This window comes from Notolepis coatsorum, assembly GCF_963971535.1.
Source record: "Notolepis coatsorum genome assembly, chromosome: 11".
Lineage (NCBI taxonomy): Eukaryota > Metazoa > Chordata > Actinopteri > Aulopiformes > Paralepididae > Notolepis > Notolepis coatsorum.
This window is the reverse complement of record NC_140175.1, coordinates 50750371-50764555: the sequence shown is the minus strand read 5'-3', so window position 1 is coordinate 50764555 and position 14185 is coordinate 50750371. Positions and strand designations below refer to the sequence as shown.

At 38.0% G+C, this 14185-nt stretch overlaps 1 protein-coding gene across 1 annotated transcript in view; it reads right to left on the bottom strand.

Annotated features, from left to right (window-relative positions):
* The window catches only part of LOC311237293 (uncharacterized protein), a 111658-nt gene that overhangs the window by 70985 nt on the left and 26488 nt on the right, over positions 1-14185 (bottom strand). The window contains exon 4 of the mRNA XM_084325100.1: positions 571-637. Within this exon, the coding sequence (XP_084181226.1) occupies positions 571-637 (67 nt within the window). The remainder of the gene's footprint in view (positions 1-570; positions 638-14185) is intronic.

The following is a 14185-nucleotide window of genomic DNA, read 5'->3' as shown; positions in this document are numbered from 1 at the left end:
GAGCACTTGGGGGGGGGGGGGGAACCTGCTGCGCCACAAGCTGCGCAGGGAAAGAAAAAACGAAAGGAAGAGACGGCCTGTCTTTTTTTTCTCTCTCTCTCTCGCACCCCCCCCCCCCCCCCTCTCTCTCTCTGTCTACCAGTCGCAGACTGTGTGGACTGACTGTCACTCAAAGTGCTTATGGGCGGAGCCAGGCCATAACAGCCTGAAATCTTGAAGCTGGAAAATGATGGTTTTGAGTACTTGATTAGAAATATAAAACAATGCATTTTTTTGAAAAAAACCTTACAGATGTCTTGAATAGACTAACAGGAATTGTGTAAAGTTGCCCAAATAGTGCTAGGAATAGCAGTACATGTCCACTTTAATGTAAGCCTGAATGACATTCATCAGTTCCCTCGTCTTAATCATCTCTCTTGATGTGTTTGAGGGTCATGTGGTCGTAGTGACCCTAGTGTGGGATCTGACGGTCGATAACTGCCAAATGGTGGGCAGACTCCACCCCCCCCCCCCCCCAGCCCACCAAAGGCGTACGCCAGCATACTAATGATGCGGACCCACTAATCTCACCTGAAGCATGTTGTTGTTTTCCGTAGGAGGATCCGTAGCCTTGCAGGGAGTACCCATAGCTCTGTTGCTGGAATGGAAAACAGTGACATGTAAGCATTTCACAATGAATGTCCTTTAACACTTTCGCTGCCAACAACGTATATATATACGTTTTTGGGCACCAACCATTAACACTTTCAGTGCCAGCAGGGGGCGCACAATTTAGTGCTTGAATGCCCACCATCCACTTCAATGTTAGCGTTAATAACGCCTAATCTATGTTTTAAATTATGGCTATGTGTCTAATCTGCCCGTCGCTTATCAATGACTCGTTTTCCAGTCAACATTGTCGAAGCGGATTGTTTTTTTTATCGGTTCATTTTCATTTTATAGCATTTTGAAAAGCCCTCGTTTTCAAGGAAAATAAAAAGATTCCATGATAAACGCCCTGTACTGGAATATTCTAGAACGTTGTCATTCTTCGGCCTATTTATTAATCGTTTTAAAATAAACGCTAGATTATCGATAGTATATGTGTACGTATGCTAGGGCTGAGCCCAAACGTTCGAACCTTCGTTCGTTACGTTGGCATTCGAATTCTAAATCAACATTCGAATTTTTTTATTTTTAATAAAACATTTTTTTTTCTATTAATTCTGTTTAAACCAATGGGGTTTTTCTTCACAGTTGCAGATACAGATTAGGCTACACTAATATTATAGTATTAAAAGAAACTGATTAGTTATATTCATTAAAGAAAGTTGATTTAATTGATTTAGTTTGGCTGGGGCTTCTCCCTGGGCTGGGTCTGGAAAGTTGATTTAATAAAAAAAAAAAAACGAATTTAATCAGATTAACCCATTCTGCGCCAATCACGGGTTAAGGCGGGTTTCTCTGCCATGCGTTGTCTGCCAATAACTCCGTAAGGCGTTTTTGAGATCAATATTTCATATTTTCGTCATGGTATTCATATTTCCCTCACGGAGCCTTGTCTGATGCTGTGGGACTTGGCACAACTCTGCAACGCTTCAATACCGCCACCTGGTGGCCAATCGGTGAGTTGCCAAACCGGAAGTGCCCAATTTAGCTCGGTCCGTCCCCCATTTTCGTCCGGCCACTCTGTGATCGTCCCGGGGCTCAATACAGACACCGTCGATATGGATCTTTGCCATAACTCAATAATCAACATGATTTGGACGTGTATTAGTAATATACAAACCGGAAATGGATCGCATCGATCAACATCCCATAATTGGGATCTGTTTGCTCCACTCTCATCGCCGAACGTTACGAGGAGACTGGGGCGAGTTTCAGCGTTTTTCTTTATCATTTTCTATACAAACTACTCTGATCAATATATCACCCATACTACATAAATCATTTAACGTCGGTCATTGAATTATAAATGACCCCCCCCCCCCTCCGTTCACCCGCAGATGACCAGTCATGACGTTTAGGACCATGTACAGTTGAGATTTTTAATATAACGTTGATCGGTATCAAACTGCATTTGATCATCTAATATATGCATTTATGCCTATATCTCACGTTCTATGAAATACTGCAGAAAACGATAAAAAACATATTTATACTCTAGACGGTATTTTAGTATGAATGTGTGAATGAAAAAGTAAAACGTTCCTACATCCTGAACGATAGATAATTGATGTTGAATGGGCCATAGTAATGTCAATTTAGCAATACAATTTAAAAAGTTATAGCCCTGCAAAGAAGGTGAACATCTCCATAGACAAATAGCGCTGGCAGAGGATGGTTTAGGATGGATATAAGCCCGGCAGAGAATGGGTTAATCACTTTATTCAAATTGAGGATTTAGTTGGAGGATAGTAAAAAAATAAAAATAAAAAAACGTTTAAACTTATTTTTTTTTAAGTTCGAACATTCATGCACGCTGTTGTGAAGGGCCAGATTAAAGCTGAGAATCTACATCTATTGTTTTATATACATTGTATATTATTTATATATACACGGTATATCCCTTTAAACCGGCGTTCGAACCATAGTAATATTCGCTCTCCTTATTGGATAGCGCCCTAGGCGCCAGCCCGCAAGCCCCCAACGTCAGGTTCAAAGACAAGCTCAGGCATGTCGTAACATGCCCGGAGACAGCGTATTGATTCCAGACAAGAACTGAGGTTTGGGACTAGATAATCACTTAAGTATATATACGGCGCAAGGTGCGCACAGCAGCACTTCCTTCGTTCGTTCATCAAGTTCATCCCGAGTCAACGGGTAGTGAAGTGAGCAACCGTGCGTTGAGAACACGTGCGAATAGAATAGTAAAGTGTCAGAGTTTAATGCAGTAACGTCAAGTTCGACCTAGTTTAATGTGAAGTAAATAGTCGTTCATTTATTGTATATCGTGCAACCCAGTTCGTTCGTGTGTAGCATTACCTAACGGTTCGTTCGTGTTAGCTAGTGAACCTTAGCCAGGGTGCGTGGCCTAAATACGTTGCCAGTACCCGAGGAGGCCTAGTCGGAGAACCGTTGGACATGTGCACAGGAGAACCAGCGGCGGCGATTGCAGAACCATTACTGGTTGGATTATATTGATTTAGAACGTGTTACCCGGAGAAGAGCCTCGTTGATTTCCACTATCGTTTGGGATTTAACCTCGTGAGGATTACACTCGGGCTGGCCTCATGGACAGAGGCTGGCTAGCTATCATCGTTTGCTATCGAGCATTGGATTACAGTTATTGCTTTTGCTGCTGATCGTTGGATTTACAAGGACTGGGCTTTGGTTTTTGCGGGCGGCCACTCCCCAGTAGGTTAGTACTAGTTTGGTATAGAGTGGTCGGCGGCTGGGGGGGTGCACGGTCCTCATCCATTGCTTGGCTTCCTACTGGGTCTAGAGGCAGAAAAGAGAACCATTATGGGCTCAAGGGACCACTCCAGTTTCCAGATTTGTTTGTGCTGATGTTCACCCGTTCCCCTGAGGAGGTATGAGGGGTCACGTCGTAATCTAGTTTTTAACCTGATGTGCATCCATACCCCTGAGGAGGTAGAAAGGGGGGCACATTTTAATCAAAGTTATTTATTTTGATTTTTAATATGATTTATTGATTTTCCAATAATTTTTTTAATAATTCATCACTTTGTAATATAAGTGTTGTACATGATGTGCTTTCATACCCCTGAGGAGGTAGAGCATCTAAGTCGTCACATGATGTGTCTTCATACCCCTGAGGAGGTAGAGAGTCTAAGTTTATTCATTTTTGATTTTTTTAAATAATTTTTTTATTAATTTTTTTTAATAATTTTTTTAATAATTCATCTCTTTGTAATATAAGTGCTTCACATGATGTGCTTTCATACCCCTGAGGAGGTAGAGAATCTAAGTCGTCACATGATGTGCCTTCAAACCCCTGTGGAGGTAGAGAATTTTATTCATTTTTTGGTCCATTCTTTTGAAGCGGGATGGCGCCCTCTATAGGTCGTTTTTGGTATTCATTTTTTAATTTTTAATAATTCATTTTTTTGTAATATAGGTGTTTTCACATGATGTGCTTTCATACCCCTGAGGAGGTAGAGAATCTAAGTCGTCACATGATGTGTCTTCATACCCCTAAGGAGGTAGAGAGTCTAAGTTTATTCATTTTTGATTTTTTTAATAATTTTTTTATTCATTTTTTTTAATAATTATTTTAATAATTCATCTCTTTGTAATATAAGTGCTTCACATGATGTGCTTTCATACCCCTGAGGAGGTAGAGAATCTAAGTCGTCACATGATGTGCCTTCAAACCCCTGTGGAGGTAGAGAATTTTATTCATTTTTTGGTCCATTCTTTTGAAGCGGGATGGCGCCCTCTATAGGTCGTTTTTGGTATTCATTTTTTAATTTTTAATAATTAATTTTTTTGTAATATAGGTGTTTTCACATGATGTGCTTTCATACCCCTGAGGAGGTAGAGAATCTAAGTCGTCACATGATGTGTCTTCATACCCCTGAGGAGGTAGAGAGTCTAAGTTTATTCATTTTTGATTTTTTTAATAATTTTTTTTAATAATTTTTTTAATAATTCATCTCTTTGTAATATAAGTGCTTCACATGATGTGCTTTCATACCCCTGAGGAGGTAGAGAATCTAAGTCGTCACATGATGTGCCTTCAAACCCCTGTGGAGGTAGAGAATTTTATTCATTTTTTGGTCCATTCTTTTGAAGCGGGATGGCGCCCTCTATAGGTCGTTTTTGGTATTCATTTTTTAATTTTTAATAATTCATTTTTTTGTAATATAGGTGTTTTCACATGATGTGCTTTCATACCCCTGAGGAGGTAGAGAATCTAAGTCGTCACATGATGTGTCTTCATACCCCTAAGGAGGTAGAGAGTCTAAGTTTATTCATTTTTGATTTTTTTAATAATTTTTTTATTCATTTTTTTTAATAATTATTTTAATAATTCATCTCTTTGTAATATAAGTGCTTCACATGATGTGCTTTCATACCCCTGAGGAGGTAGAGAATCTAAGTCGTCACATGATGTGCCTTCAAACCCCTGTGGAGGTAGAGAATTTTATTCATTTTTTGGTCCATTCTTTTGAAGCGGGATGGCGCCCTCTATAGGTCGTTTTTGGTATTCATTTTTTAATTTTTAATAATTAATTTTTTTGTAATATAGGTGTTTTCACATGATGTGCTTTCATACCCCTGAGGAGGTAGAGAATCTAAGTCGTCACATGATGTGTCTTCATACCCCTGAGGAGGTAGAGAGTCTAAGTTTATTCATTTTTGATTTTTTTAATAATTTTTTTATTAATTTTTTTTAATAATTTTTTTAATAATTCATCTCTTTGTAATATAAGTGCTTCACATGATGTGCTTTCATACCCCTGAGGAGGTAGAGAATCTAAGTCGTCACATGATGTGCCTTCAAACCCCTGTGGAGGTAGAGAATTTTATTCATTTTTTGGTCCATTCTTTTGAAGCGGGATGGCGCCCTCTATAGGTCGTTTTTGGTATTCATTTTTTAATTTTTAATAATTAATTTTTTTGTAATATAGGTGTTTTCACATGATGTGCTTTCATACCCCTGAGGAGGTAGAGAATCTAAGTCGTCACATGATGTGTCTTCATACCCCTAAGGAGGTAGAGAGTCTAAGTTTATTCATTTTAGATTTTTTTAATAATTTTTTTATTCATTTTTTTTAATAATTATTTTAATAATTCATCTCTTTGTAATATAAGTGCTTCACATGATGTGCTTTCATACCCCTGAGGAGGTAGAGAATCTAAGTCGTCACATGATGTGCCTTCAAACCCCTGTGGAGGTAGAGAATTTTATTCATTTTTTGGTCCATTCTTTTGAAGCGGGATGGCGCCCTCTATAGGTCGTTTTTGGTATTCATTTTTTAATTTTTAATAATTCATTTTTTTGTAATATAGGTGTTTTCACATGATGTGCTTTCATACCCCTGAGGAGGTAGAGAATCTAAGTCGTCACATGATGTGTCTTCATACCCCTGAGGAGGTAGAGAGTCTAGGTTTATTCATTTTTGATTTTTTTAATAATTTTTTTATTAATTTTTTTTAATAATTTTTTTAATAATTCATCTCTTTGTAATATAAGTGCTTCACATGATGTGCTTTCATACCCCTGAGGAGGTAGAGAATCTAAGTCGTCACATGATGTGCCTTCAAACCCCTGAGGAGGTAGAGAGTCTAGGTTATTTATACTTAGATAGATAGGTAAATAGTTAGTTAAGGTCGGTTGTTTGTAGTTACATTGTTTTTGAATGGTTTCTGCTTTTCTACTCCTGTAGACCAGTTACGAGGAAGTTACACTCTAGACCAGGCTTAGGCTTAGGTTAGGGCTTTGGTTTTTGCGGGCGGCCACTCCCCAGTAGGTTAGTACTAGTTTGGTATAGAGTGGTCGGCGGCTGGGGGGGTGCACGGTCCTCATCCATTGCTTGGCTTCCTACTGGGTCTAGAGGCAGAAAAGAGAACCATTATGGGCTCAAGGGACCACTCCAGTTTCCAGATTTGTTTGTGCTGATGTTCACCCGTTCCCCTGAGGAGGTATGAGGGGTCACGTCGTAATCTAGTTTTTAACCTGATGTGCATCCATACCCCTGAGGAGGTAGAAAGGGGCACATTTTAATCAAAGTTATTTATTTTGATTTTTAATATGATTTATTGATTTTCCAATAATTTTTTTAATAATTCATCACTTTGTAATATAAGTGTTGTACATGATGTGCTTTCATACCCCTGAGGAGGTAGAGAATCTAAGTCGTCACATGATGTGTCTTCATACCCCTGAGGAGGTAGAGAGTCTAAGTTTATTCATTTTTTATTTTTTTAATAATTTTTTTATTAATTTTTTTTAATAATTTTTTTAATAATTCATCTCTTTGTAATATAAGTGCTTCACATGATGTGCTTTCATACCCCTGAGGAGGTAGAGAATCTAAGTCGTCACATGATGTGCCTTCAAACCCCTGTGGAGGTAGAGAATTGTATTCATTTTTTGGTCCATTCTTTTGAAGCGGGATGGCGCCCTCTATAGGTCGTTTTTGGTATTCATTTTTTAATTTTTAATAATAAATTTTTTTGTACTATAGGTGTTTTCACATGATGTGCTTTCATACCCCTGAGGAGGTAGAGAATCTAAGTCGTCACATGATGTGTCTTCATACCCCTGAGGAGGTAGAGAGTCTAAGTTTATTCATTTTTGATTTTTTTAATAATTTTTTTATTAATAATTTTTTTTTTAATATTTTTTTTAATAATTCATCTCTTTGTAATATAAGTGCTTCACATGATGTGCTTTCATACCCCTGAGGATGTAGAGAATCTAAGTCGTCACATGATGTGCCTTCAAACCCCTGTGGAGGTAGAGAATTTAAGTTATTCATTTTTTATTCATTTTAATCTAAGTTTTTTTTTTTTGATCTATTGTTTTTGGAAGGGATGGCGCCCTCTATTGGCCGTTTTTGGTACTGATTTTGATTTTTCTTTTTTTCTTTTTGATTTTTTTAATAATTTTTTTTATTAATATTTTTTTTAATAATTCATCACTTTGTAATATAAGTGTTGTACATGATGTGCTTTCATACCCCTGAGGAGGTAGGAGGGGGCACATTTTTTATCTAAGTTATTATTATTATTATTATTATTATTATTATTATTATTATTATTATTATTATTATTATTATTATTATTATTATTATTATTATTATTATTGTTATTGTTATTATTCTTGTTATTCTTTAAGGAAGGGAAGAGTGTCAATGTGGTATGGTCCTCATCCAGAGGATGTGGTGAGTCTGTGGTCCGCTTCTTCACCGGGCCGGCCCCCAAGTGGTTCAGGAGACACCCCGCCATTGTTGCTCTGGAGGGAGCCTGCATTGATGGTACAAGTTTGTGTTCTTAATGTATTGTTTTTTTTGGGGTGATAGATGAATTCTTTGTAGCATGGTCGTGAAAGGTGTCTCCTCTGTAGTGTGATGGTGAGGGGTTAATCGTCTGTAGTGTTTGTAGTTATTTTTGAATTTCTTTCCTTTTTTTTCTTTTTGAATGGTAAAGGTTATAGTCTTTTAGTGTCAATTTACGAACAACTTCATCAGTAATGCACCCTGAGTCAACAGACGTTTCGGCCAGTAGTATACTTATATATATTTTTTGTATATATCCAAGTATACTGCATCATACGTCCTCTTCAGAGCAGGCCAATCCATTTAGGTTGATCAAACCTTGGATTGTTGTTCGTTTCATTTCAAATTAGTTGCTTTTATGGAGACGGGTTGTGATGTGGGGATGGATTTATTTATAGCTTTTTTGCATCTTCCTGTTAGAGGTCTATTAGTTAATCCTATCATTGATCCTAATTTAGTTAGTCCTGTGTAACCAAGTGGTCCTGTATGTAGTAATGTTGATCCATACAAGTATCAAAGGTCAATGTTAACCTATGTTTCAGGGTTGCCTGTTTTTGTCTGACTTAGAAGGTTTTGTAAGCCTTTCAAGTCAGAGAATTTTGAGGCAGCTTGGTCTATTTTATAAGTAATTTTGAGGATTGCACATTTAATTTCTTAGTTGGGAGGTGCTGATCCGTGTGAGTAAGCGAGATTTGTTCCTACAGATAGTATTTTTTTCTTTTTTTTGAAAGATTTAGGCCTAATGCAGGCTGATCTAAGTGGTTTCAATTGTAGGATATGATGTGTTTCTGGTTCTAATAGGATATAGTTTGGAAATACGTGTGGGTGCGGTTATGTACTGAGTATGTTTAGGCTGTGGAGTGCCCTTAAAAGATGGTTAGATATATTACCTGAGTATAGCGAGGTAGGGAGGCCTTCATATACGCCTTCCCTTGCTTGAAGAGCCCAACAGGGGCTTGAATCCTCTTCTCGTATCAGAAAGGCCTTGCAGTCAGGTTTTAGAAATTACAGTGTTCATTTTCTCTCATCATTCGAGTCGGGAGACTCAGGGTATTAACCGCTGTTTGTCCCGGCTGTAATGATAGAATTACCACTGTAAACCTGTCTGCATAAGACCAGTCTTCCACGCTGTGGGCCGCTGTGCATTTGTTCCCAAGCCAAGGTCAAGCCCTGTTACTGGGTTCAAGGTACAGTTCCCCCTCCCCCCATTTTTACTCAGAGTCTGGATGTGGTTGAGTGGAGATGTCGTCCATCTGAAGTTCCACCGCTTGTGGTTTAGGATATGCTGTCTGATCTTGCTTTAAATAGTCTTAGGTTCCGCCCCCAGGTGGCTTTTGCAGGGATGTGTAAAGCCCCAGTGAGTCAGTGTTCTTATTGGTCTAGTTGGATTTGTGTCCGTGTGTCTCCAGGCTTAGGTTTGGAGGTGTGTGGTCCCCTGTGGTGTTGTGTGTGTGAGGGGACCTGTCTCGGTTCCTGGCTGTCTGAGGGGGCTCCGTGGGGTGTCTGGGGGGGGGGGGGTTTGTATGCAATTTTTGTCCCAAGCTGGTGGGAGGGGACCTCGGGTGTCACCCCAGGTTCTAGGTGTTGTGTGCTCAGGGGGGGGGGGGGGGGGGGGGTTTAGGATTTAGTTATGCCTTACAGTTTAAGCTTCAGACGTCCCGACGCCTCCTAACGTCAGCCGTCTACAACTTAGTTGTGTGTTGTGCTGAGGTCCAGGGTCAAGGTCATAGCCAAGCCCAGTTGCTGTCTGTAGTGTGGTAGTGAAAAGTTAACCTTCTATTAGTGTGATAGTGAGAGGGTTTAACTGTTTATAGTGTGATAGTGAGAGGGTTAACCGTCTGTAGTGTGGTAGTGAGAGGTTAACCGTCTGCAGTGTGGTAGTGAAAGGTTAGCCTTCTATAGTGTGGAAGTGAAAGGGTTAACCGTCTGTAGTGTGATAGTGAAAAGGTTAACTGTCTATAGTGTGGTAGTGAAAGGTTAACTGTCTGTAGTATGATAGTGACAGATTAGCCTTCTGTAGTATGGTAGTGAAAGGTTAGCCTTCTATAGTGTGATAATGAAAGGGTTAACCGTCTGTAGTGTGATAGTGAAAAGGTTAACTGTCTGTAGTGTGGTAGTGAAAGGTTAACTATCTGTAGTATGATAGTGACAGATTAACCTTCTGTAGTGTGGTAGTGAAGGTTAACCTTCTATAGTGTGATGGTGAAAGGGTTAACCTTCTGTAGTGTGGTAGTGAAAGGGTTAACTGTTTATAGTGTGGTAGTGAAAGTTTAAATGTCTGTAGTATGATAGTGACAGATTAACCTTCTGTAGTGTGGTAGTGGAAGGGTTAACCTCCTATAGTGTGATAGTGGAAGGTTAACCTTCTGTAGTGTGGTAGTGAAGGTTTAGCCTTCTCTGGTGTTGAGGCAGATAACTTCATGATTCAAGATCCTGTGTTTACATTCTATCATGTAATGTCTCTTGTGTAGTGAAAGGTTAGCCTTCTATAGTGTGGTAGTGAGAGGGTTTAACTGTCTATAGTGTGATAGTGAGAGGGTTGACCGTCTGTAGTGTGGTAGTGAGAGGTTAACCGTCTGTAGTGTGGTAGTGAAAGGTTAACCTTCTATAGTGTGGAAGTGAAAGGGTTAACCGTCTGTAGTGTGATAGTGAAAAGGTTAACTGTCTATAGTGTGGTAGTGAAAGGTTAACTGTCTGTAGTATGATAGTGACAGATTAACCTTCTGTAGTGTGGTAGTGAAAGGTTATCCTTCTGTGGTGTGATAGTGAAAGGGTTAACCTTGATTATTTAGCTTTGCCTTTAAGGTTAAGCTTTAGACGTCAAGTTGGTTAAGTTTAGTGCTCTGGTTAGGGTCTGGTTAAGGTTAGGCATTGTTTCGGAGTTGGTTAAGGTTAGAGTTTGTCTTAGAGAATGGCAATATTCTTTCTATGGTTAAGGTTAAGGTTAGGCATGGTTAAGGTTAAGGTTAGGCATTGTTTCGGAGTTGGTTAAGGTTAGAGTTTGTCTTAGGGAGTGGCAATATTCTTTCTATGGTTAAGGTTAGGCATGGTTGAGGTTAAGGTTAAGGTTAGGCATGGTTAAGGTTAAGGTTAGGGTTAGGCATCATTCATCACTTTGTAATATAAGTGTTGTACATGATGTGCTTTCATACCCCTGAGGAGGTAGAGAATTAAAGTCGTCACATGGTGTGTCTTCCTATCCCTGAGGAGATAGATAATTTAAGTTATTAATTTTTGATTTTTTTAATAATTTTTTTATTAATAATTTTTTTAAATAATTCATCACTTTGTAATATAAGTGTTGTACATGATGTGCTTTCATACCCCTGAGGAGGTAGAGAATCTAAGTCGTCACATGATGTGTCTTCATACCCCTGAGGAGGTAGAGAGTCTAGGTTATTTATACTTAGATAGATAGGTAAATAGTTAGTTAAGGTCGGTTGTTTGTAGTTACATTGTTTTTGAATGGTTTCTGCTTTTCTACTCCTGTAGACCAGTTACGAGGAAGTTACACTCTAGACCAGGCTTAGGCTTAGGTTAGGGCTTTGGTTTTTGCGGGCGGCCACTCCCCAGTAGGTTAGTACTAGTTTGGTATAGAGTGGTCGGCGGCTGGGGGGGTGCACGGTCCTCATCCATTGCTTGGCTTCCTACTGGGTCTAGAGGCAGAAAAGAGAACCATTATGGGCTCAAGGGACCACTCCAGTTTCCAGATTTGTTTGTGCTGATGTTCACCCGTTCCCCTGAGGAGGTATGAGGGGTCACGTCGTAATCTAGTTTTTAACCTGATGTGCATCCATACCCCTGAGGAGGTAGAAAGGGGGGCACATTTTAATCAAAGTTATTTATTTTGATTTTTAATATGATTTATTGATTTTCCAATAATTTTTTTAATAATTCATCACTTTGTAATATAAGTGTTGTACATGATGTGCTTTCATACCCCTGAGGAGGTAGAGCATCTAAGTCGTCACATGATGTGTCTTCATACCCCTGAGGAGGTAGAGAGTCTAAGTTTATTCATTTTTGATTTTTTTAAATAATTTTTTTATTAATTTTTTTTAATAATTTTTTTAATAATTCATCTCTTTGTAATATAAGTGCTTCACATGATGTGCTTTCATACCCCTGAGGAGGTAGAGAATCTAAGTCGTCACATGATGTGCCTTCAAACCCCTGTGGAGGTAGAGAATTTTATTCATTTTTTGGTCCATTCTTTTGAAGCGGGATGGCGCCCTCTATAGGTCGTTTTTGGTATTCATTTTTTAATTTTTAATAATTCATTTTTTTGTAATATAGGTGTTTTCACATGATGTGCTTTCATACCCCTGAGGAGGTAGAGAATCTAAGTCGTCACATGATGTGTCTTCATACCCCTAAGGAGGTAGAGAGTCTAAGTTTATTCATTTTTGATTTTTTTAATAATTTTTTTATTCATTTTTTTTAATAATTATTTTAATAATTCATCTCTTTGTAATATAAGTGCTTCACATGATGTGCTTTCATACCCCTGAGGAGGTAGAGAATCTAAGTCGTCACATGATGTGCCTTCAAACCCCTGTGGAGGTAGAGAATTTTATTCATTTTTTGGTCCATTCTTTTGAAGCGGGATGGCGCCCTCTATAGGTCGTTTTTGGTATTCATTTTTTAATTTTTAATAATTAATTTTTTTGTAATATAGGTGTTTTCACATGATGTGCTTTCATACCCCTGAGGAGGTAGAGAATCTAAGTCGTCACATGATGTGTCTTCATACCCCTGAGGAGGTAGAGAGTCTAAGTTTATTCATTTTTGATTTTTTTAATAATTTTTTTTAATAATTTTTTTAATAATTCATCTCTTTGTAATATAAGTGCTTCACATGATGTGCTTTCATACCCCTGAGGAGGTAGAGAATCTAAGTCGTCACATGATGTGCCTTCAAACCCCTGTGGAGGTAGAGAATTTTATTCATTTTTTGGTCCATTCTTTTGAAGCGGGATGGCGCCCTCTATAGGTCGTTTTTGGTATTCATTTTTTAATTTTTAATAATTCATTTTTTTGTAATATAGGTGTTTTCACATGATGTGCTTTCATACCCCTGAGGAGGTAGAGAATCTAAGTCGTCACATGATGTGTCTTCATACCCCTAAGGAGGTAGAGAGTCTAAGTTTATTCATTTTTGATTTTTTTAATAATTTTTTTATTCATTTTTTTTAATAATTATTTTAATAATTCATCTCTTTGTAATATAAGTGCTTCACATGATGTGCTTTCATACCCCTGAGGAGGTAGAGAATCTAAGTCGTCACATGATGTGCCTTCAAACCCCTGTGGAGGTAGAGAATTTTATTCATTTTTTGGTCCATTCTTTTGAAGCGGGATGGCGCCCTCTATAGGTCGTTTTTGGTATTCATTTTTTAATTTTTAATAATTAATTTTTTTGTAATATAGGTGTTTTCACATGATGTGCTTTCATACCCCTGAGGAGGTAGAGAATCTAAGTCGTCACATGATGTGTCTTCATACCCCTGAGGAGGTAGAGAGTCTAAGTTTATTCATTTTTGATTTTTTTAATAATTTTTTTATTAATTTTTTTTAATAATTTTTTTAATAATTCATCTCTTTGTAATATAAGTGCTTCACATGATGTGCTTTCATACCCCTGAGGAGGTAGAGAATCTAAGTCGTCACATGATGTGCCTTCAAACCCCTGTGGAGGTAGAGAATTTTATTCATTTTTTGGTCCATTCTTTTGAAGCGGGATGGCGCCCTCTATAGGTCGTTTTTGGTATTCATTTTTTAATTTTTAATAATTAATTTTTTTGTAATATAGGTGTTTTCACATGATGTGCTTTCATACCCCTGAGGAGGTAGAGAATCTAAGTCGTCACATGATGTGTCTTCATACCCCTAAGGAGGTAGAGAGTCTAAGTTTATTCATTTTAGATTTTTTTAATAATTTTTTTATTCATTTTTTTTAATAATTATTTTAATAATTCATCTCTTTGTAATATAAGTGCTTCACATGATGTGCTTTCATACCCCTGAGGAGGTAGAGAATCTAAGTCGTCACATGATGTGCCTTCAAACCCCTGTGGAGGTAGAGAATTTTATTCATTTTTTGGTCCATTCTTTTGAAGCGGGATGGCGCCCTCTATAGGTCGTTTTTGGTATTCATTTTTTAATTTTTAATAATTCATTTTTTTGTAATATAGGTGTTTTCACATGATGTGCTTTCATACCCCTGAGGAGGTAGA